The 25,781-nt window shown below is 35.9% G+C and overlaps 2 protein-coding genes across 2 annotated transcripts; both read left to right on the top strand.

The window, feature by feature from the left end:
* The first annotated feature begins 901 nt into the window (after positions 1–901).
* On the top strand, positions 902–13,932 carry LOC121294306 (guanine nucleotide-binding protein subunit beta-5-like). Its single transcript, XM_041217893.1, has 11 exons — positions 902–1,108; positions 2,121–2,257; positions 3,218–3,259; positions 4,344–4,420; positions 5,324–5,456; positions 8,194–8,337; positions 8,774–8,865; positions 9,099–9,147; positions 10,436–10,532; positions 11,521–11,687; positions 12,526–13,932. The coding sequence occupies exons 1-11, from the start codon at positions 997–999 to the stop codon at positions 12,535–12,537; spliced, it is 1,062 nt and encodes a 353-aa protein (XP_041073827.1). The 5' UTR covers positions 902–996; the 3' UTR covers positions 12,538–13,932.
* A 4,700-nt stretch (positions 13,933–18,632) lies between these two features.
* Positions 18,633–25,325, top strand: LOC121294657 (anti-apoptotic protein NR13-like). Its single transcript, XM_041218607.1, has 3 exons — positions 18,633–18,726; positions 20,081–20,491; positions 22,289–25,325. The coding sequence occupies exons 2-3, from the start codon at positions 20,084–20,086 to the stop codon at positions 22,400–22,402; spliced, it is 522 nt and encodes a 173-aa protein (XP_041074541.1). The 5' UTR covers positions 18,633–18,726; positions 20,081–20,083; the 3' UTR covers positions 22,403–25,325.
* Positions 25,326–25,781: the final 456 nt, after the last annotated feature.

The raw sequence follows: 25,781 nt of genomic DNA, 5'->3' as shown, positions 1-25,781 counted from the left end.
AACCCTGAGAAAAAAAATGTTGAATGCAGCTTTTCTTTTCTGTCAGGTTCATCTGAGACTTCAAGATGTGCGATCAAACCTTTTTGGCCATCAACTTTGGCCCATGTGATAAATGTGGGAAGACAAAACCGCTGATGAATATTTACATCAAAACCGACCAGTTCAACTACTGTTCGCTCTGTGTGGAGATGGTATGGTAATATCCTTATTTATACAGAGAACACCACCCCCACAGTAAAAAATAAAATAAAAAAATGGATTTGTGGTATCTGTATTCTGGTATAGCAATAATGATGAGTTTGGCTCCCAAGCGGCTTGGCATTGTTTTTGCATTCAAGGGACCATTTGCATTGGTGTGATCTTTGTCATTTGTGGATTTTTACTTTAAAAAAAAAAAAAAAAATGGAAATGATTTTTTTTTAGTCAGATATGTTTAAATGTTTTTCAATGTGTCGAACATGTTTTTTTTTTTTTTTTTTTTTTGGGCATTTTTAATTCATTATTTTGAATAATGTATTATTAATACTGTAATAATAATGTAATATGTGGCCCTATTGCTAGTGAACAGATGATTTTGGCATCGGTTCAATATACATTAAGTTTATATTATATATTTATATTTTTAATTTAAACTATATAAGACACAACAAATACATAACAGAAAATATGTGGAAATATAAAGCTTTTCTACATATTAAAGATGTTGGAAATAATGCATCAATCACTGCCTTGCATAATTAAATATATAGTACTAAAACTGAGTTGACATGTTAAATTTAACAATATAAAGGACCGATTTAAAATCTATTGCAAGTCAAGAAGTAGTGGGTTGTACTAACGTGGTTTATTTAATGCACTCGGAAGGCTGGAGGGAGCATCTTCCGCGTGACGTCACCGCAGCCGCAGCCGCAGCTGCATCAGCTGTAAACCCTGGGCTCTACAGTCGGGCACCTCAACGAAACCATCAATAACGGCTTCTTCTCTTTTCATCTGAAGATGGCTAACGAGGGGCTGCGTGATAATGAGACCCTGTCGTCACTGAAGAACGAGTCGGAGACCCTCAAATGCAAGCTGGAAGAGGAGAGAGCCAAGCTGCACGATGTGGAACGTGAGTATTTGGGGATGAGACTGGGGCCCTCAGAAATCACAACACCCAGCTGTCTCAATGTAAGATCGCACTGGGCTGTTGTAATTGAATCATGGACGCAGCAGAGGTAAACACTGCTGTGCAGCGTTCCGAATAAAACACGGCACGAAATTAAAAGAGGTTAATAATAGCGGGCATGCCTCCGGAATATTTCCATAATATTTGTGGCATGAGAAGGGTGCGTTTATTCACTAGATTATTAGCCATTATTTTGTTCAATGGAAAGGGAATGCACGTTATCGCCTAGCATTCTTTTTAACTGTAATTTAAGCAGAACGTTTAGGAAAACCTACCAGAATTTGGTATTGGTTATTATTATGATTTGTGTTAAATATATTTATTTAATCCTATGACGTCAGTGCTTTTATGTTCTATTGGAATTGTACAGTTTAGTCGATGTTGCTGCACTTAAATCTAGTGGATTATTTCTGCAAGAATCTTTGTAATCAATTTGTTTAATGTATTCTGTGTTGCGTTTTTATTACTGCAGGACTGCTGTATGTGCAGTCAACTGAAAAAAAAAAAATGCACCTGTAATGGAATTTGTGATTTTAAACTTACTGAAGTTGTTCATGAATTAAAAAAAAAAAGATCCAACCGTTAAAAATCCAGCATTAATGCAACATGTGCAAATAATATAACGTGTTAATTGTTATAGCCTTGTATTATATTTAGTTTTACTTTAGACTTTTTACAAAACATTATTTTCCAGTCCCACATTGAGCAGACACAATGCTATGTACTTAGACTCTGTTGCCATTTTTGAAAGCCAAAAAATGTGTTAGTAAACATGTAATTGGACCAAAAAGTATTACCACAGGTTCCATGATCAGATTTTTTTTTTTTATTTTTTATTTTTATTCTGAACAAACAAATTCCAACCATTACTGTGTGATCAGCAACGATATACTGTTTGTGGACAAGGTCACAGTGACAGTCTTCTCCTCCTCGTCCCCCGGCCCCCGTCCCTCAGTGCATCAAGTTGCTGATCGTGTAGACGCTCTTGGTCAGTTTGTGATGAAGACAAGAAGGACTCTGAAAGGACACGGCAACAAAGTGTTGTGTATGGATTGGTGTAAAGACAAGAGAAGGCTTGTGAGTTCTTCCCAGGTAAAGACAACAAATAATCTCCTGCCTTTAAACACATTTTGAATGTCCTGTCCCAAAGGATCTGAAATGTGAACTTTAAGACAGACAGCTGAATTCATTTTATTGGGTTTTTAAGGCAGTTTGACATGGAGCCCTTTCTCCAGTTGATTCTTCAGCAGGAGCTGTAAATACAATATAGATCAAACATTTTCCTGTTGACTCCAACTTTTAAGTTGAATAAAAAGATGCACTGCATCAAACAACCAAAAACCTGAAGTTCTGGCTCAGTAAATTAATTATATCACGCCTCATGAGGATGGAACAGTCTCTAAAGTGGTTTTGATTATTTGATGGAATGAGAAAAATACTTGCTTGTTTTTCACAGACATTTTGTTATAGAAGCCTGGGGTAGAAATTGAATGCCAAAAATCTGTTTAAGATCTGCTATTTTATTGTATACAAATATATAAATTATAACATAGCTTTCATCAGCTGGGTTCTGCTTTAGATCATGATTTAATTGACATGATAGCACAACAATGAAGTGTTGGTACAATTGTTGTATAGGAGCTATACAGTCCATTTAGTGGACCCTTTAAATGGAAGGAGATTTGAAAAAGGAAGTGGAAGTAATATGTTTGCTTTTAAATTATAAATGGTGAGCTGAATAATGAAATCATCTTTTAGACTGATAAAGTAAAAACTGGTAAGGTAAAAACATAATGTTGTGTATATTAGCAATTCTGATACCTAAATGAGTGTACATTAGGTGTATTGATGACAAGAATAAAAACTGTATTCATTGTTACGTAAGTATGAGGTTTTATTAACAAATATTATTTTTAGATAATAACATTGACAGACAGCATTTCATCTACTCTATTTTCATGATACAGCTTTAGTTGTTTCAGTGCAGTTATGTAAATTGGCCAATATGTAATCCATTAAAAAGCTTTTTTGTCTGTCTTTTTCTTTCAACAGGATGGAAAAGTGATTGTATGGGATGCTTTCACAACCAACAAGGTAAAACAAACGTATTGTTTGCCTGTTATTATGATTACAATACATAATTGTCAAACATTAATCTCAGTGAAAGGTGCTTATAATGAACGTTCAAGGTCAATCACAATTTCAGATCTGTATAGTGGGATACAGAAGCCTATAGTTGGGCGTCATGCCCTGCCCCAGTCTTGGCTTCTGCTCATTTTTATATCGTGTGATTTGAAACCTCACATGGTTCATCCAATTATTGCCCCATGCATAATTTATGTATGGATAGTTTCTTTTAAAATGGTCACCTACTTCTGACAGTAAAATAAGGTCGCAATTGCAATGTTAGATGGTGAGTTTGTGTTGCTTTTTGAAATCTATGTACTCTGTATGGTTGCTAAGCTGTCAAGAGATTACACTATAGGAAAGGAGATAATATTAAATGATGTTGATCCTGACTGAAAGAGGAAACACGTGCTTAAAATGCCAGCTTACCTTCAGTTACAAGAAAAAGGAAAACTTTTTTTTCAGGACAGGTATTTTTAGCTTGCACTTGAGAAACCTGATGTACCCTCTTTTTAGTTATTTTTTAATTTGAAACCTCAGTTATATTTGTTTTATGTGTAACAAATAGGAATCATGTTCAACAGATGTTCGTTTATAAAGTCAAGTTTGAGATATATAAAGTAGATGTATGGGTTAATAATTACATCATGTTGTAGGTGATAGATAAACCTGCAACTAAGTGAGTTAGTAGTTTGACACCTGCTGTATGAAATCAAATCTTCAAATTAAACTGAATTGTGTTTGGTTTTAAAACAAGCCAGCATGTACTATCTCTACATGCATTTAGGGCTAGACAGGAAGGTGAAAGAAAGGTCAAAGATAACAGTGCCTCATTTAAATCAGTAGTTCCCTGAACACTATTCTCAGAATTCCAGGAATAGTTCTTACACATTATGAAAATGTACATCTTTTGTCCTGGACCCAATTTAAAACACTGTATAAGGACTGAACATTATATATTTGTGTTTTTTTTTATAGAGCTGCTCAATTGGTTGATTTGTCTTGTAGTCTTATGACAAACTTACTTGCCCAAATTGTGTTTTTATTTCAGGAACATGCAGTTACCATGCCGTGCACCTGGGTGATGGCCTGTGCGTATGCTCCCTCTGGATGTGCAATTGCCTGTGGGTAAGTCATGTGACATTTGGTACAGTTTCAGAATAATGACAGTAGATGGTGTCTATGGCAGTGCAGTTGCATTCATTACCTTTTCAGACTTAAAAGCTTTTGATTAAATGGAGGCAAAATACGAATTTAATTACAGGACAACCATTAAAAGTCCTTTTTAGCCTCTAACTAGAGGCTGTATAAACTTAATACAGCTCACTAGATGCATGGTTGCTACTGATTTTTGCCAGGAGGGTGGCCTATTAGAAGAGCATTTCTGATCATTTTGGCGTCTCGCATTTATTGAAAAGAAAAACTCCAAAAATCCATAAATGCAAAAACATGAAAAGTTATTTTCATTTTCAAATCAAATTAACACATTGTCATCAAAAACCTTGGAGAGCAGATCCAGTGAAAATATGTGTCTGTTGTCCTGCAGTTTTGGGTTGTGATTGTATTCTACAATATCCAAAGGATTTCATACTTTCAAACATTCCTGCATGTGCACTTTTAGAGTTGGTTTTTATAAACCTTGGCACATAAAGGGCCCAGTTGTTATGATCTACTGGACATAGTTGCCTCATTTGTCATGATTGTGATATCCAGTACAGCCCACTATAAGCTCATCAGTCACACTCTATGCAATTATGATAAGAAGGGTCAGTGCTGTAGCAAAAATGTGTGTTCAAATTAACCCTTTAACAGTTGAATTCTGTACAAAAGCATGTATTTAAAAAACTCTTATGTTACCAATAGAGTAGGTCCCTAATGCATTGATATTTTAGTTAAAGAATGGCTTTAGCAACTGTTATCATTGCTTTCTCAATCAGGAATAACATTAAAGCAATGCTGTATAAAACATTTAACAAAAGGATTGTAACTGAAAGTACGCACTGTCATATGCATGTTTGCTTTGCTTTGTAGAGGTTTGGACAATAAGTGTTCGGTGTATCCCCTCACCTTTGATAAAAATGAGAACATGGCCGCAAAGAAGAAATCTGTGGCAATGCACACTAACTACTTATCGGCCTGCAGCTTCACAAATTCAGACATGCAGGTAAGAGCATAATGTAGGAATGAATGTTGCTTTAAAGAAAAGAATCTGCATTGATTGGTGACCTACAGTGTGCAAAGGTCTGCTGCTGTTCAGCAAAAAAACCAAAGGGTTAAAACTTTTCAAGCAAACAATGTGCTGTAGCTCACGGGGACAGTTTGGAATTTAGTCAGCAATAAACATTTAAAGAACTACATTTGAGCTTGAAACAGCAGTCTTCCTTAAAAGTGCAGCTATTAATAGTTCACAGCAGCAAAGCACCAAAAGAACACGTCTCAGCGGGACTTAGGGAGTTATAATAGGGAGAAAAAAGATTTAGTTTTATGATCGTTGTTTCATTGCTGAAACAACAAAACTAGTTGGAAAAAGACCTGATGTGGGTTGCTTTCCTGTTACCTTGCCAGCTGTCAATACTCTGCTAACAGCAAATTTTCAATACCAAACCTAATAAAGATGTAACAGGAGTAGCTGCTGTAAAACACCACTGATAAATTACCCACTCGTGTAAAGTAGCAGTAATTAAAATTGATGGCTGAACCTATTGTGACCTTGCAACCCAAAGGCACCTGTGCGAAATGTGAAGTACTTACAGTACTCCAAACCTAATCAAGGTGAAACAGGAGGCTGTGAAACGCCTCGTTCAAATCATGTAGCTGCTTGCAGTTTCCCACAATCATGTTCAGATTTTTACATAAAACTGATTCCTTGGTCACTGTTTTAAAAAATTATTCCACAGTTTTACAATATACTTCATAAGCTGGCTTTCACGTTTGTTAGCCTGACAACTTCCTGTACCTTCAATAGCAGTAGGTTATTAATATTGGCTGCAAGAGCCACTGTCACTCAGGGACCCAACAATCCAACCCCCCCCCCCCCCCCCCCCCCCCCCCCCCCCCCCCCACATGCTGGTTTATCTTGAGGAGATGATGTCAGCTTGTATCGTATAGCACCCTCTGATATTTTATATAGAGCAAACCTCAACAAATTATGTATTTGCACTGTCGCGTCAAGGTACTACATTTTTTTTAAATATGTGACAACTGTATGGGCCACTCAGCTAATATAATTATGTGGTCACCTGAAACATCTCTTCTCTACAATGAATAACTGTTACGGTTTTTGGATTGTATAGAAGTTAAATCCAGGCACCATATTTAGAGAAATGTACAAACTACCCTAAAAATGAAATCATTACCGGTATATAGCATCACATTTATCCATGCCGTGATTTGCTCATCATGGATCAGAGGGAAAAATTCTTGTAAGCCTTTTATTATTTGACAGTAAAATCCTTAAGGCTGGTTTGGTTTTCTATTCTGAGTATACACTTTACCAGAGAGAATCTAAATTGAGGTGTGTTGCCATGGCAACACAGCATCCTGGAGGAGATACTCGGTAGCCTGTGCTGTGCTCTTTTGTGTGGCGGAGTGGGGTGGTTTGATTTAATTACTGTGGTTAAGGTAATCCCTAATGTGGCAAAGCATGCTAATAAATGCATAGATACCTGAATGTATTCACGCCAGCTTGCATTAGCCATTAAAAGCGGGCAAAAGGTGTTCCTAAATGAATTCCCACTGTTGTTCCTGTGCAAACATAGTGAAAATAAGATGTATATAAGATGTATCGGATTGTGATATATATAAATGCATGATTTTAATTTACAGATGTTAAAAAAAACATTTACAGTGATAACAACATTCAGTATAGCCACCAGGTCTGTGTCAGAAACTTTGTACAAACATCAAATGAGATTTATTTTTGGTTGCAGCTGGCCCCTGTTTTACTGACCATTATAAATACTGGTCTCCAGTCGGAAATCCTCACACTTTCACAATATAAATACTGTATGTAAACATGCATGTGATAATGAAAGCCTGCACACATAGGGCTGGTACTGTCTGCACTGTAAGGGTCAGGGTATAGTGTGCTGTTTAGCTGTTACTCCAGTCTAGTACAACACTTGTGTTTACAATTCAATAACACGCACATTTGGTTCATTCATGGTTAGGCCATGTTGACAGTAAATTGTACATGCACTATACTGTATAAGGGTCTTTCATTAATTCACTGGTTTCAATATTTTATGATTTTTTGAACAATGAGACAGATAGCAAACTAACAAGGGAGCACTGTGTAGTGTGCACTATAACAGCAGTGTCAGGTGTAGATATCAACTGATTCAAAACAGGGTAACCTTTTATTGATTTTTTTTGCCTTAATCATTAAGAGGACATGTGTTTTCCTTCATTGATATCAACTGCAATAAATGTTGTAGCAGTATCCGAGGTAAGCAAACTTTAAGGTGCAATTTGGGTTGAAATGAACGTTATAAAGCAGTTTTAGTTTTTTTAAAGACATGCCTTTTAAGACATGCAGTCTAAAACATTGATTAAAAAAGCGAGTCTTACCCTACTGCTAATGTGCACAATTCTGTCATTTTAACAGCCAGGTAAGGTATACAGCATATATCAGCAATGAGGAGGTTTGCAGTGGCTTAGTCAATGGAAAATCTCTGCATAAAATTGCACTTTCAAGCATGCAGTCAGTCTATTTGCATCTGTTACCACAAGAGGGCAGTGTGCATCAATACATTCTGCGATACTAAAATTAGAGCAGAACAGGAACTGCAGTGTATATAACGTATTGAACTGATATCCCGGGCTTGTTGAAATCCACAGAATAATATCGTTGCATGCCAGGTCCTGGGTCTGCCATGGTTTGACCCGTTTTGTCCCGTCAGATCCTGACTTCCAGCGGGGATGGAACCTGTGCTCTGTGGGATGTGGAGAGCGGCCAGCTGCTCCAGAGCTTCCATGGCCATGCCGCTGACGTACTGTGTTTGGATCTGGCCCCGTCAGAGACAGGGAACACCTTTGTGTCTGGGGTAAGGCTGCTTTGTTGTGCTGTCCTGGTTTGGTGGTGAGTGTTGTACCACAGAGGGATAGTTATAAGATCAACACTCAGTGGCTTCTTTTCTCCGATTAAAATGTAGGTAACACTTAATACTTCTATAAATGTGATATAAAGGAAGTTATAAACAACATTAGACAGTTATTAATAATAACAGGCTATGTCATTACAGTGTTATAAGAACACGTAGCCAACACTAGAATTTTAATCATTATGCCACTATTCTTCTAGCACCTTCATTTTATTGTAATAAACTCATTCCTTTTTAAGAATCTGCAAAACCAAAGGGTCTATCGGTTCCAAAAACTGGGGTAATTTCCAAAGAAATGGGGCTAAAAAATTAGGGCTAACCCTAACCCCATATATTGGATAATAATTCAAATGATAGCCTGGATTCTGTTTTCTTTCAGGGCTGTGATAAGAAGGCAATGGTTTGGGACTTGCGTTCTGGACAATGTATCCAGTCTTTTGAAACACATGACTCAGACATTAACAGTGTCAGGTGAGCGCGCGCGTCTTGTCAAAGAGGAGCTGTATTCAACAATATGAAAAGTCACCTGAGTATAGATCTTTGAATCTTATAACAAACTGTTATCTTATAGTAATTGTGTAAAAAGCATGAAGGGAATTCAAGCAGGGACTTGCCTTTCTCTTCATCCTCTGGTAAAATGAATTGACATTTATAATCAGTCAACAGTTTAGGCTGAACGTAGGCTTGTTTTACTTTTATTACAGGTACTACCCCAGTGGAGATGCTTTTGCCTCCGCCTCTGACGATGCAACTGTAAGTGTTTGCTAGAATTATTATTGTTTGTTTATTTAGCAGACGCCTTGATCCAAGGCGACTTACAGAGAATTAAACACTACATTATAGGATTTTGGAAAAACAGGTTACAGTGAGCTTAAACTAGGCAAGAAAAGGAAGTATTATTGTCAAGTTGTGTCTGAGTCTGTAGAGCCCTCAAGGTTGTCATTTTAAAAAAGTAATTTTAGGCATGCTATGCCTTACAAAAATTAAACTATCTTGTTATACTGATTATAGTTAATGCAGGCAAAAATACACCTGTATATGCTACCTTGCAAGTATCGCAACGGTATATAAGACAATTAGTTTATTGTTAATTGATTTATAACAACTAGTCATGCACTGCGAAAAGGGTACAAGAATTGCAATTCAGAAAAATAATACTATCAATGGAAAGATTTTATTTCAAGAGTTTTCTCCACATACAGTGATTGAATTAATTCTGCTAATTTGCTGTGAATAACAGACACCTATTCTGTAATAACTGGTCAGCTATTCATAGAGAAGTCAAGCACAAGTCATGTGAAAGTCTAATAAAAGGTTTTAAATACCTGCTTCTAGAAAATAACATTTTATTTAGCAATATTTCCTTTATGTCTTGTTTATTTTATGTATTTTAACAATGTATTCATAGTAAAGAATTGAGGACAAGGCAGCGTCATAATAATACAATTATTGATATTCTACTTAAAATAAAAAAGAATAAATAAAAATCTGGTAGCAGAAGCCAGGTATTTGCTAATGAATACAATTGGGGAGGGGGATCTCAAAAGATACCCCAGCTTCGCCTTTAATAAACAAAAGTCTGAGACAAATTCATGATCCAGCTGTTTCGTTGGAATTGACAGCAATCTGGTACATACTGTAGGGTGATGAAACATGACAAGACGTTCTGTGATCATCCTGGCTCATTAATAAGCTGTTGACGTTATGTTGCTCAGACGTTACCTCAAATGAACACAGCGGTTACTGTTAATAGCATGTTCGGGTTAATTACGTAAAAATACGGTGGTGTAGCTGGGATGGTTCTCTGTGGAGTCACCTTTATTAGTACACATAATAGACTGGGAAGAATCAACTGCATTGAAAATTAAGCTACCCAATTTAGATCTTGTTACATTCATCGATACAATGTCCTGGTTGTTGGTTCGACGATTATCTCAATGATCTTTTTTAATTATCATAGAAAGCAACTTTATTCTGGTTTAAGATTCTATGTGGCTCCTCCACCCCCATTATAGCCTCAAACACGAGTCTTGTTTTTCAGTGTCGTCTTTATGACCTTCGAGCAGACAGAGAAGTAGCTATATATTCCAAAGAAAGCATTATATTTGGAGCCTCCAGCGTTGATTTCTCACTCAGTGGTAAGTATGCTCAATGTCAAACCTTACACAAACTGTAATGAAATCCTACAAGGTTCCCCGCTAATTTACTCCTTTAGTATTTATATATTGTATGTGGCTACTATGTAGTCATTTAAAGTAATTCATAAAGGGTTTATGTTTACAGTGATTCTCTAATATTTAACTATTTAGAAATACTAAAACAAAAAAGCAACAGCTATAGTAAAATTCATTGAAGTCTTTATTAGTGTCTTTGTGAATGGTGAACAGATTATCCAGTGTATCAAGTAATCTGATTTTACATTTCTAATGTTGTTCGAATAACTGAGAAAGTCTTACTCACGTCCCCTGGCTTCTAAAAAGAGCCTGACAACGTACAGCTCTTTCTGTGAACTTTTGAAAGAGAATAAGATTGTTTTTGATTAAAATAATACAACAAAAATATAAGATCTAAAAAAATACTGTCCTTGCCAATATGGTATGCATTATTAATTTAACTAAATATAACATGGCAGTAATTCTTTCAAATTTCCATCCATGGGGGTATTTCCTCAAAACAAATTCAACTGAATCCTTTTTTTTTGGGAATTTTATGTAAACTTTTACAGAGCTATTCTGTACTGTAGAGTCTTACCTGCTTAACGATTGCCAAGAAAGAAACCGAAAAACAATTTTGTGTAAAATTTTGTTTGAAGAGGTTATTGTATAGTTTTTGCCATGTGGCTGCCCAACCAAGTAAAAAGAAATGTATGTGAATGGAAGGGAACAGCGACCTCTCTTAATCCTGCCTGTGTAAAACCAGTAAACCTTCTCAAACACTTGCCTCATTTTATTTATTGTATCCAGGTATTTTATTAACGGGATCAGTAAATCACCCCTTTGGATAAAACAGCAGGGGTATTAATGCAGTTGCCGTATAGCTGCACCATATCCATCATTATAAATAGACCTCCATATGTTTTCCCATTTTAACACTGTTGCCTTTTCATGTGCTGTCCTTATACTGTAGGTCGTCTGCTGTTTACTGGCTACAATGATTACACTATCAATGTCTGGGATGTCCTGAAGGGCACAAGGGTGTCCATTCTGTTTGGCCATGAGAATCGAGTCAGCACCCTGCGAGTTTCACCGGATGGCACAGCGTTCTGCTCCGGCTCATGGGATCACACTCTGAGGGTGAGGGGATTTCTGATGTATGCCAACATTGGGCTGCTACGGGGAATTCCTGTCAGTTACAGAGGAACAAATATGGACCTTATATGGGCATTGCTGGTCCAATTCCAAATTGTAGTCGATTTCCTATTTTAGAAGTTCGGTCAATTTATTTCCTTTAGAGAAGTAAAATTGTAAATGGGTTTGCGTTGCTTTTCTGAAATTACATTTGTACTTGTATATCTATTTAAGGATTTTTTTTTTTTTTTTTTAATTTAAGAGCTTTCCTCTCATTGATGATATTGCCAGGAATTATCTTATTCCTCTTATTGAGCTACTGTATAAAAATGTACTTTTCATGGTTTTGTTTCATGCAGTTAAACTGCTATCTTTAATTCTACTCTTGGGCTTTGCAAAGCCTCTCAGTTGCTAGGCAGAATCACTTAACCTTAACATTCCAGGGTTAATAGGGATTTCCAAACAGCCTTGGCAACAGTAAAATACTGCAGATATTGTTTCTAAGGTGTGTTCCAATCACGTAACACTGTAACATCAGAACAATCTATGATTCCATTCCACAATTTAAAACCAAAGGCTGACGCAATAGGGTACTACTGCATAGCACATTACTGTGTCATGCCTCTGCACTGATCAATTACGTAGTTTTCTGTTTCAGTAGCTACCTGTTCAGTAATTAAAACCCTTAGCAAGCACTGGGAATTGATTTCCATAAGGTTAGATGAATGCAAGCTACAGAACCTCAGTTATGTTAATACTATCGACTGGTTTCAATAATATCATAAATTATATACCTAAGTGAGACTTGAAGTGATTTCAAAATGTGTGTTTTTTTTTTTTTCAGATTTGGGCCTAAAAAGTCTTTGTCTCCTATCAAGCCTGAGAAGATCCCCTTGAATTTCAGTTCAGTTTTTCAGTCCAATCACATGCTTATTGTACAGGCATTTATTATCTCACCTGCAACTGATGTGTTTTCTTGCTTACGAGCACAACATACCAGATGGGTCAAACTATACCCTGCCATCAACTATACCATTCACATGACTGTTAATATAGCCTCAGTTCAGAGACTGTTCAGAAAAGTGTGATTGTTACCAACTTCACCCTTTCCTTGACTGTACCCATAATGATGCCACTGAATAATCAATACACAAAAAACATAAAGTACATTAAAACAGGAATTGTAAACGTGATTGCTTTTCTGCGGGAGAATCCGCCCCTAACCAACACGTCATCAGCAAGCGCATAAAGGCTCTGTGTGTTATTCTCCCGTGTCACTTCTTTTGTTTTGGCTGCTCAGTCAAGCACTGGGAAGCTGAAACGGGAGGGAGGGCAACCCTCAGCCACGGATTCCCAGAGGTTTCCCCCTAAAAAATAAAAAATATGTGAGTAGGGGGGTTTCCTTACCTGAGTGCTGAGCGGTTCGTATTTAGTTCTGTGGGGTACGTCAGGAGTCAGGGCTCTTTCCGCCAGCGCAGTGATGCTCTGGGGGACGGACCGTGTCTCGGCTGCTCATTTTCACAAGTTTTTTTCAATATTTGGGGGGTAGGTGGCAGTGTGCCACTGTGGAGTGCATTAATCATTTATTATTATTTTCCGTTTATGGTTTGACGGCCTTGTCTTTTTTTTGGGGGGGGGGGGGGGGGGGGCCACTTCCTATCTGCAGAACTGAGATGCATGTAACCATTCATGTTTTACTAGCCAGCCTCGCGCAGGTAGCTGTCGGGCACCAACGGACGAGGCCTCCGGCCAAATTTATCTTCCACTCGGGCCCTGAGCGCCCTCCACAGTTCATTAAATCATCTGCAACTGCAATCATTCATGCGGATTCTCCGTGCTGAAATTCTTTTTTACAGCAGAATTTTGTTACTCAAAAATATTCCTTTGCTTTATAGGAAAATAAATCTTGTTTAAGTGTTTAAATAAAGGCATAGAGGAAGTGAAAAAAAAATAAAAAACATTGTGTGTGCTAGATCATGTTTAAGATCTGATTAAAATAGAGGGATGGGTTATTCTGTTATCACACTACTGATATAAACTATCAATGTTTGTAACTGATTGTCCTAATATAACATGACTGTTGCTTTGTGCCCTCAAGCTTTTTTTATATTCAAAGCAGTAATTTGTTACTAATCTTATAAATGGAGCTGTAATCAGGCTTCTATTACTGATGAGGCAAGAAACAGTACCTGAAAGCCTGTTTTACAATTCGTGGTGTTTTATAGAAAACAATATTACAAAACTGAATGTATTCCAAACTGTTCAGGTCAGTTGAAATCGGTGTTAAAGGGGATTTTCCACAAACAATGTTTATATCAAATTAGAGATTGGAATTGATGCAGCAAAAAATTATTTTCGGAATCCACCTGTCCAAAGACAAATACATAATTCTGAATTAATAATTTCCCTCCCCCCACACCCTCCCCTCGGGACCCAGCCCGGCGAGGAGGGGACGGACTTAATATTAATAAAGGGAGGGGGGTGTGGGAGGGGAGGCCCGGGTGGGGGACGAGAGGGATCCAAAAAACTGGTGGGAGGGGTGGGGTGGGGTGGGTGGGTGGGGTGGGGTGGGTGACTAAATACCCAATGGTGTTATAAGGGACTGGTGCTCCTCTAGCTTTCTTAAGTTAGAGAAATTTTACGAGGAGATCGTACTACTCAATCTGTACAGTATGCTACTGTCTTGTTTTGATATACAGACTTATACAGTTTAATGGTACTGATTTTGTATACAGATTCAGTGTCAGAACTGTCAAAAACACAGTAGGTATAAAAATGATGTAATATACATGAGTCATTTAGAAATTAAATCCAAAACTACTAGACATTTGAGAAGCTAACACTGGTCCCATGTTTTATCTTATTTGAATTGTTCCCTGGATCCAATTAATTCTTAAAAAAAGAACAAATTTAATGTAATCAATCTACATGTATATATTTGTTATGCAGTATAGAGCTTGCCATCAGTTTTATTTTTTTTGGGGGGGGGATTAAAAAAAAAATCATTTTAAGTTCAAAGAGTGAATATAATGAGTTATTTAGTGTTGTGCTAAGTCAACTAAAATAGTTTTTGCTCCACATCTACACTGAATTGGACTGAACCATGCAAAACTGTTCATATCGCTTTGAAAACTGACAACATGTGCATACAAGAATGCTACAAAATGATATTGTTTAATAGATCTCAATAATTCAAGTAAAAGTGTTAATGGCTTCAAGTCACAGAAATGTACAACTACAGTACCAGTACATTTGGTTTGTAGCAAATATCATGAGTTGGTTAATAAAGACGATATGTATGTAGATATCCACTGCTATGTAGCATTTGCTGTGACAGTGTCCAATAAAAAAAGAGATACCTATAGTTTTATAGCAGACCCAAAAAAAGCTTGCACAATTGACATGGTACATCTTTATTGCCCCATAGAAAGGAGTTCCAGGTTTCACACTGGTTCATTACCCACTTCTCTGTATATGAGATACAATAAAAGGATTTCTTTATTTGCATGAATGATATGGGATGTATAGAATGTGACGCACCATAAAACTTTAGGATACTGTACTTCACCTGGTAAAATGTGTACTACTGTGTTAATGTGCAATAGCATAATAGGCTGTGGTTAACCTGTAAACATACTTATTGTTGTTTTTATTGTAACATTGTCCTGGTTTTCTGTAATTGTTTTGTGTATATATTTAACCAGTACATTAGAACCTACATATACCCAAGTACAATAAAAATAGTATTTTAAATATTGTTAAACCTCTGTTTTGTTTTGTTTTTTCCCCTCAGTAAAAGTAAGTTGTTTTAATAAGATGCACAGTATTTATGATAAATTTGTTTCAATTTTCAGCCAAGATTTTCTTTTTGAAAGTATTTCTATAATGGATTTAAGTTGCACCTAAAAAAAAAAAAATATGGTTTGCATTGTATGCATAATAAATTGTATGCATAATAAATCATTTTCCCAAAGGAGAAAAAATACAGTGATTACAAAGGAATCAGCCCTTTTGTGTTTTCAGGTCCAGTTAATCTTTTTTTTTTTTGGTGAAGGCAGTGTGCTAGAACTGCTAAAAACTATGGTACTGATTATTTACAATGAATAGTATCTATCTTCACAACTGGAATTAGTGTCCTCATGTTAGTACCACGGGTGATTCTGGGAAGAGATAGTAGCTCTTTGAGGTGTGTTTATTATAAGTGCTTTCACGCACAAAAAGTATTTTACATATTGCATATACAATATTGCACACTGGCATGGCACTATAGTACCAGAATAAATTCAGATAACCAGTATATATTGGTTCTTACCATTGCATTGTCAAAATATGTACTATATGTGTTACAACATATTAAAAAATGACTAGTTAGCCCGCAAGAATGATGGACTGGAGATTTCATTATAGTCATGGTTTATAGTTTAAAAAAGTAGCTTCTGCATCTGCGGTGTTTGTTATTGGTTATAGGAACAAAGGACACGTAGATACCATTTGAGACAGAAAAGATTTAATCACGGTGTAAACTAGAATTCGACTGTACAGTTCAAAAACTGAGACAAACAAAAACTTTTGAAGAAATGTTAGACAAGATAATATTTTGGGATCTCTGGAGGTTTTTTCAGTTTCACTTCTGCTCGAGCCCATAAAATTAAAAATAAGACGTCAGTGTTGTTCAGTCAACAGAAGCAAGAGATCTATTGTTCAAAGATAACGTCAAACAAAAGGACTCTTTCAACTGACGTTTTCTGTTTGAGATCAGAAATTTAAACCTTTCTATATATAGTTATTAAAATGTACAATTTTAATATAAACTGATCTGGTCCATGGCTCATAGCTCAAACACTTTAATAGACAGAGAATCTACTGCATATGTTAAAAAAATCAACTGGAAATTCCCTTTGTAAAAATGGGCAGCTTTATAATATCTTGTAAATATAGCCATTGTTATGCATCTTCAAGGGGATTTTTTTTAATTTGGTGAATTTGTTTGTTTATTGTGTTTTCTATACCAGGGCAGTCTGATATGTTTTGCGTGTTGCCCATGAACCTCCTGCCATAACACTGTCAGCAAGGTGTTTGACAACCATGATAGCCCTTATTCAACTTGACAAGCCTGTCATTATTCAGAATCGTAACTTTAGTTCCTGGTAAAACATTATTAATAAGATCTGCTGTCTTGCCGTCATGACTGAAACGGAATATCAACAAAGATTAATCTTATTTTATTCTTTCTTTTTTTTTTTTAAACAAATTTCATGTTAGAATTAACATTTGCATAATAAATTGATCAGTCGTGTTCATTCAAACCTGTTTACCAAAAAAAGTGTGTGTTTTTTGCCAGACACCTGGATTACAGTACATTTTTAAAGGGGGTTGAGGTTGGAAGGAGAATTTATTTATTTTTATACACCGAAGGATTTAAAGTCTTAAGGAAACCTCTTAGTGAGCGTTGCTATGGAGTAAATAATCACATCCCAATTGTAAATACGTGTGGTACTTCACTTTATAGCATGCTTATCCAGTTCTGGTATTCTTCACCCACAGAAAATGTGCTAATCTTATTTCAAGTTCGGTACAGGAGATGTATTATCACTATACACATGATGAAGAATCTTATCCTACAGAGGACACTGTGACTGTGCAGCACCCAAATAGATGCAACATTGTGTGTTATGTTGCCTGGCAACATATTATTAAGACATGTTCCAGTTAACACCCTAAATTGCAATGTGCTTCTGTTCTGTTACCATAACACCAGTTTTGACTGCTCCAAAGTACGTACTGTACCTTTCTGGCTTTTTACTTACATTATTGTGCATATTATGTATCCCTTTGTCCTGTTTTTTGTTTCTACTGACAACAGTATCTAGGTAGCAATCATTATTTTTAAATAGAAATGTATAACTTAGTATAGTGGGAATAATGCTGTCACATAGAAGCTGCTTCGCCTGGAACAAAAAATTTAAAAAATGTAATAAAGCACTTCAATATTATTATTATTATTATTATTATTATTATTATTATTATTATTATTATTATTATTGCTATTTTGTTTTGACAGAAAGGTTATAACATTATGTACTACAGCATGATGACTGATTAAATATGAAAAACAATATTGTGAACCAAACAATGTATTTATACTTGCAGAATTGTGTCAAAATAACACTCTCAAAGGGTTTGGATTATATCAGCTCCGGCTATTATCAACAGTTCCATTCGTGTGCAGTAAGCGTTTTCGTAGGGAGCTAAATATTTTGGACTCCAGGCTCACTCTGACTGGACACTATTCATCCAACCAGTTTTACGCTTAAAAAAAGTTTGTTTGCCACATCATTTAACAAAATTAGTACAAAGTGTGTTTCCAGTGAAAGCATGTTTGTGCAGGAGTTGAATGTTTCTTTTTCTGTTTTTGTGACATCAGATATCGTACTGTACCACATTTATATCAACAAAATAGTAAGAGGCCAATACAGGCTTTATTTGGGCCCCTAAGCCACATGTGGACTACAGTCTATATAATGAGGACACAGTAGTTTAAACATCATTGGACTGTACAATACTGTACAATATTCATTCTACAGTTTCTTCAGCTATAGCACAGTTTTAATGTATACCCTTCCACCACTACAACCACTAATAACGGTATAGCAAAAGCTTAAAATAATAATAATAATAATAATAATAATAATAATAATAATAATAATAATAATAATAATAATAATAATAATAATTTTGACACGTTGTGAATACTGTATGTGTTACCAGTAGCTTAAATTAATTAGCACCAAGTCTCCCTTTAAGCGGCTCTACGCCGTGCTGAAAACTACCTTTGTGTAGTTTTGTTTAATTTCTATAAGGCCCTTTAAATATGACACATGGCTTGCTTTGGTTTAAGGGGCGGAGACAAAGTATGTAAAAAAAAAAAAAAAAAAGAAAAAAAAAAACAGGAAGTGAGGCTTTTTTAAAGAGGACATCCTTTTCTGTTTTCTTTTCTTTTTTTTTTTTTTTTTCACAGGGAGCGAGGGTCGCTGTCGCTGGGAGGGTAAGGCTTGTGTTTATTGAATTATCAAATTTCGAATAAAAATGTGAAATAAACACATGGACAATAATATATTACAACATATTATAGTGTTGTTTTTATTCAGTGTTGACTGAACATCTAGATTGGGGTAAATTCATGAGTCGCTGATCATACATATTGGCTAAGGCTTTGTGCTTATTTAATTGTAAATTAATTTGCAGTGGCATGCCGGTATGAACATGCAACTCTTTTTGGTTGCTTTAATGTTTTAGTCAATATGAATCGTATTAATCAGATATCCAATTCAACAGTTGCTTTCAAAACGTTTTAACTGGAGTGCATTGAATACCACACGAGCCGATTAGGCAATTCAGAATTCTTGTGGCTTTGTTTCATTCATTTTCACAAAAGTACCAGTAGAGTTCAGTATTTTACTCGTAAGAGAGATTTAAAGGTATAGTGACCCGTACTGATATATTGGTATTTAAAACGTTATATCTCTATAACTTCAGTATAATGTAGCGTCGAATGTCATGTTATTTGTTTGTGTCATACGCATAACTTGTTCTTATCATATTTGTTTCATTCAGAGTTATTCTTATAGGAAATGTTAAAATAATGTGTTTTATTTGCGTTAAGGTGCTTTTCACCTGAGTTAATGTGCTGCTCTTCAGTTCTCGTTGCCTGCCATTGATAAAATGTCACACAGGCTAAATCAGTGTGTGTCTTTGAAGACCCAGCACCTTCTATTGATCTGCCACGGCGTAAATTTCCATTTGTTTTTCTGACAATACTCGGGTTTCATTTTCTGAAAACGGGTTCTGTGTTCTGGTATTGAGATGTACAGTACAGTGTGTGTGTGTATATATGTAGATGTGTGTGTGTGTGTGTATATATATATATATATATATATATATATATATATATATATATATATATATATATACATACATACATACATACATACATACATACATACACACGCACACATTTGTTAGTGTACCATAACTAAGGATTATAGGCAACACTTTAGGTATCCGTTATAAGTGATTATAAACAATGACAAAAGTATATAATAATTGTATTGTAAAAGCAAAGGTTTCAATTGGTGAGAGACATATAAAGACAGACAGGCATAAAAAGACAAACTGACCCGGAAAGACAGACTATATCCATTCTAACTGATTATAAACAATAGCACAAAAAAATAAATAAAAAAATGGCAAAAGTGTGTAGTAATCTGATTATTTCTTATCCTATTCTAGAATTATTAATAGCATAATTAATAACATGTTTATATATTGTTTATAATCACTAATACCTATACTGAAGTGTTATCAGATTGTGTATTTATTTATTTATTTATTTATTATAGAAAATGTGCTTCAGGTTGAGGGATCAGACCTATGATCTGGCAGAAGATTATGTTCTTCACCGTATTGGAATCCAACGGTTGCCTCCCAGCGATAAAGCTGAAATGATGCGCAGACTGGCCAAAGACATGGAGAAGCAGTACCAGCCTCGGTTTAACTCCATTCTGCAGAGCTTTGTTACCCAGTGTAGATCTGATCCGTGTTCTACACTCCTGAAGGTCAGCGAGGAGCTAGTAGGAGATGGAAAGTTAAACTGGGGACGGATTGTCAGTCTATTCACGTTCACAGGATTACTGGCAAATGAACTTTATTCACAAGGTTTAAGTTTGGACTGCTGTAAAAGCCTGGCAAAAACAGTTGCTGATTATCTAGGTGGTGAAAAACAAGAATGGCTGGCACAAAATGAAGGCTGGGTAAGATTTATTTAGATTTTTGGTGACCTAGGGACAAGTTATTTTTTAATGGGAGTGTGTGCTTAAACTACAGAACCTTGTAGCCTATATAAACAAACTGGTCAGAAATATGCAAAACGAACACCAGAGGATTACATTTCCTTCCTGCAGTTTTCTCAGAACTAAATCCTAATGAATGGAACTGCACTGGGGTCATTAAATCCATTTTTAGACATACAATTATCGTTTCTCTTTGATTAATGACAAAACCTCCGCTTGCCACAGATCAGACAGAATGTTTAGTCTGTGCAGTTCATTCATTGTTTGCAAGGTTCCTCATGCTGTCTGTCAGTTGTGGTGTACCCTGTTATGAGTTGGTTTGTAGAAAAAAAAAATGATCTGGCTTGTAGGTCAGGAACTGAAATATGCGAGTGACCACTACAGTTTTGAGATGTGATGTGCATCTGTGGAGCTTTAATATTACAAAGAATGCCAGCCATAGAATTGAGCCCCTCTAGTATCCAGGGTTTTGGTAATATTTAGCTGTAGACACCTCAGTTACTGTGAGCTAGACCAGCAGTATAAATAGATGGATAGCAGACCCTTCTGTAATTCTCACATCAGCTTTCTGAAAAACTGCTGATTTACTAGTTAAATATTCTGGGGAGCGAAAAATAAAAGGAATGCAGAACAGTCTATGCCCCACAAAAATGTGCATTACAGACTACACAAAATTCTTGTGGCCTTCTTGCAATCTTAAAGTGACAATGCTGTATAAATGAATGCATTGGGTGATTTCCTTTAAAGAGAAGTTGCATTTAAGAATGTCTAGTTGTTCTTCTTTCCTACTGGGGAAAGGTGATGTTTGAAGATATTTCTGGGGGAGTGTTGGCCAGAAAACAGGACACTGTGTTTTAAAGAACTTCTGTGTCCCACCACTATTTTGTATCGCAGCACTGGGGATGTTTCCAGTACATCTGTTTGCCTGTTGTTTTTTAATCATACGCTTTTAAAATAACTGATAACCGAAAAGGACTTCAAAGCTTCTTCCCCAGTTGTTTCTCCTTGTCTGCAGTAACAGCTTGGCATTATATTTTGCTGCCTGCCTGTCTAAACGTGTACTGAAGCCTTTACATTTATGACATAAAAAAGGTGAATATAGACTAGGAGTGTTTGATATAAATAGGGAATTGAAGGCACACCAATCAACAAGTGGAACGAATGTTAACTCGAGTAGGAAGTTTTATATTAAAACTTGTTTGAATTGGTTCAAGTATAATGGCTCCGGAAGAAATAAAGGACATTAGTTATTTACATTGACATCTGGCAAGCGCAGTACAAATCCTACCAGCTGGGCTTCTAACGACTTCAGCAGGTTGCAGTGAATAGGCAGCTGCCTAAATCCACTTTGTGAATCGGTTTTGAAATCAGAGGCCGTTGCCATAGGTCTTTAGCATACCTTTGTCTCATTCTCTTGTATTTGGGTTTTGAATGAAAAGAGTGTACTCGCTTGTTGAATCCATACAAATTACTTGAGCTGTTTAAACTACATCAGAGACGAGAATATGGTAGAAATTAATAGTACAGGATCATATAAGAATTAGTTCTACCTTATTCTGTTACAGAAATGAAATGTACAGTATGTTGCATCGTTATATGAAATCACGTAGAGCTTGATAAAGCAGAGTGAGTGAATGCAGTGTTGCACTGTTTTGGGAATGTATTATGAATACAGTCCCTAGTAAGTACTTTGCTTGTGAAATACATCTGTAGTATTTTAGTTCAATGTATTTACGTGTGCCCTCTTTTTCTTTTTAGGATGGGTTCTGCAAGTTTTTCCAGACTCCGAAAGAGGAGTCCTCAATGAAGACTGCACTTTTTGCTGCAGCTGGGGTTGGGATAGCAGGGATAGCAATTCTCCTGGTCCGATAGGCCAGTTCTGCCATTATGATATTACTTACATACATACAAAAAAATTGCAATAAATGTTTTTCCTTTTTTTTTTTTTTTTTTTTTTTTGTATTCTGTGTTCTATTCTTTGTTAACACTCTCTGAGGGTTGGTTTTGCAGTAGAGTCTGGCTTTTTAACTCTGGAGGTTAAGGTTTAAATCTGATTTATTGGACAATTTAAACTACAATAACCAGTCAAAGTAACAATCTGGAAGAACTGAAAGGTTAACCAAACTGCAAACAGGCTTATTTAGAGCTTTTTATTCCAGACTTACGAACACCTTCCATTTCTGTACAGTTAATGCAGTTCAGCACAAAACAAACCACACAACTTAAAGTTAAAGTAAAGTAAAGTAAAGTTGGCATCCACATCTATAAAAGTGTTCCCAGTTTTAGGCATCAGTGGACATAGACCTTAATACAGATCCTGAAATCAGTGCTGAAAACTAAAAGAAAATGCACTTTTAAAGTTATTGGGAGCGGCCTCATTTTAGTTTTCCTACCGAGAAACAGAGGCACACTTTAAAACAAGGATGCTGATGAAATTCATCCCCTGCTACCCTCTAAATTCAAAGATAGTCTTCAGTTACATGACAATGTTGACCACTACTGTACAAGCAGGTTTCACTTACAGAAAGACAAACATGGTGCCCCTAGATCCTGATACTTAGCAGTAGTTATGATGCAGAGTTCATCCCCAAGTGCCCTTTCTAGTTAAACCCTAACGTTAAATACAGCATTAAACTGCTTGAATGGCTGCGCTTCAGGAACCGAACATACCCAACCTGTAGAATTGTTTGGAATGTCTTTCTCACTATAATATTTATTTATATTTTGAAACTTAAAAAAAAAATAATAATTATGAATACTGGATATTTTTAATAGAGAGCCCCTATTTTCCATTTCTATTTATTGATACAATTCTGTCTTTTTCTTAATAGAATAAAACATAGAAAACTTCAATCACTGTTGTTTGTTCATTTCCTGTAAAGCACACAGTAAATAATCCAAATTGAATACAAACAACCCTCTTTATTTATTTTTTAATAAAGCCTAAGGGGCTAAGAATAGTAGGTTTCACTTTGATAGATGAAATGGTAGCCAATGAGATGGAGATAGAGATGTGATGCCTTAAATTGGACTAACTAAACAATAATTAATAACAAGCTTTCAAGAAGTCAATGCATTCTCTGCTATTCCTGCGGCTTTCTACTTGAATTCATTAGCTTCACGACTAGAAATGTAACTACAGAATAACTGCAAAATATTTCTTAGTCAGATTTTACGCCATGAAATCCTGTGAAACTCATATGAATTTGTGGCCATTATTTTTAATGTGCTACCGGATAGTGGTTAATGTTTCAGTTTTTATGTGAAAAGTAATTTAAAATCAGTAACTATTGCCAGAGATCTCATTACCCTAGCCTTTGGCTTGTAATCTATTCCTGGTACGTGATACAGTACATGGAAAAAGCTAGTCTATGCATGTAAACGAATAGTTGTGCTTTACAAATTCTTACAGTACAGGTCATGATTTACTGTGTCATCAAACAGTAGCGTTAGAAAGTATGCTTTATCCTATGTATACCACACCTCTGCAAAATAACAATGGGAACTTACGCATTTGATCTTGAGCTGTACAAAGTTAATGTGGGTGTTATAATTGAGGGATATGTCTGATCTTAAGCCATATGGGAGATCGTCACAGTGTGACGTGGTGTCAAAAATACTACGTAACTCCAGAGATGCATAAACCAAACCAAAAGGCTGGGGAATTCTCTTTACAATACAAAAAGATTGTAACTCTGTTGACCATTGGAATGTTATTCATCTTCATTCCAGTTGTACAATAGTCAGGAATAGACAGGGCTGTTGAAATGTGGCACAGGTGATGGGTGACTGCTGTACAGGAGTATGCATTTGGACAGAACTGTCATTGAAAGGGTTAATAATAGAACTTGTATGACTAGAAATTTACTACCTGGTCATTTCATAATTCAGTATGAATCAACAATTAATTTTTAAAATGCTCAATGTGAAAATGGCATAGAAGAAGAATTGTAACAAAGCGTAGATCAGAAGATAATGCACTTTGGAATTAGAGGCAGAACATCCGTTAAGACTATTTAAGCCATCCGTGTTTCCACTTTTTTTTTTTAAAACAGAAACATATTTGGATGTAGCTAAAGGGATGTGATTGTGGAAGTTAACAGGTTAATTCTCTGGTCAAGTGACACATGAAACAACAAGTTTCTTTAAGCCACACACTGGCAAGTCTTTCAGGACTCGAGATGGTATGGTATGTAATTGTACTGATGCCTTTGATTGTGACATAGAATAAGCACAAGACACCCTCCAGCAGGGTATCCAGTAGTGTATGTTGTACAAGGAAACACTTTAGGCTGTCACATTGGAATGAGTCAGATAAATAGCATGTGACTGTTACACTGCCATGGCAGAGAATACCATCACTCTGTCAATCTTATTTAAAGTGTAAGCAAATAGTATCGTTTTCTTATTTTTTCAGGTTTCTCTTACCTTTATGTTTACAGTCATTCTAAGTTTGGTTGTTTCAATATTAAATTGTATAATTTATTTTTTCTCAATCCACCTGGCAATATCTGTGCACTTAGAATTCTAGAATGTGTGTACTTATTGATTCCAAAGATACACTGTGATGTAATACCAGTCTTACTGGTCACCAGAACAAATATCTAACCCAGTCGTTCTGAACTGGAAGTAATTGGGTAACATTTGAAGTGCCACTGTACTTGTGGGATCTACTGTCTATTAAAATCTTTGGCTATTTTTGAACTAAACTAAACTAAGAAATGACATTCTTAGATGTATTATTTTATGCGATTTACAATACCTGAGTACTCAAAATAAAAGCATTATTGAAGTACCTGATATGTGTGTGTGTGTGTGTGTGTGTGTGTGTGTGTGTGTGTATGTATATATATATATATATATATATATATATATATATATATATATATATGTATATATATATATATATTTCATTTATCTACACATCCTACCCCACAACTTCCAAGTGAAAAAAATATTCTAGAAATTTGTAGAAAATTAATTAAAAATAAAAACTGAAATAGCTTGGTTGGATAAGTGTCCACCCCCCCTTGTAATCGCAATCCTAAATTAGCTCAGGTGTAACCAATCGCCTTCAAAATCACACACCAAGTTAAGTGGCTACCGGTGTTAAATTGTAGTGATTCACATGATTTCAGGATAAATTCAGCGGTCCCTGTACATTCCCTCTACTGGGTAGTGCATTTCAGAGCAAAGACGCAAGCATGAGCACCAAGGCGCTTTCAAAAGAACTCTGGGACAAAGTTGTTGA

Source organism: Polyodon spathula, chromosome 19 (genome assembly GCF_017654505.1).
Source record: "Polyodon spathula isolate WHYD16114869_AA chromosome 19, ASM1765450v1, whole genome shotgun sequence".
Classification (NCBI taxonomy): Eukaryota; Metazoa; Chordata; class Actinopteri; order Acipenseriformes; family Polyodontidae; genus Polyodon; species Polyodon spathula.
This window is presented reverse-complemented; position numbering and strand designations above follow the sequence as displayed.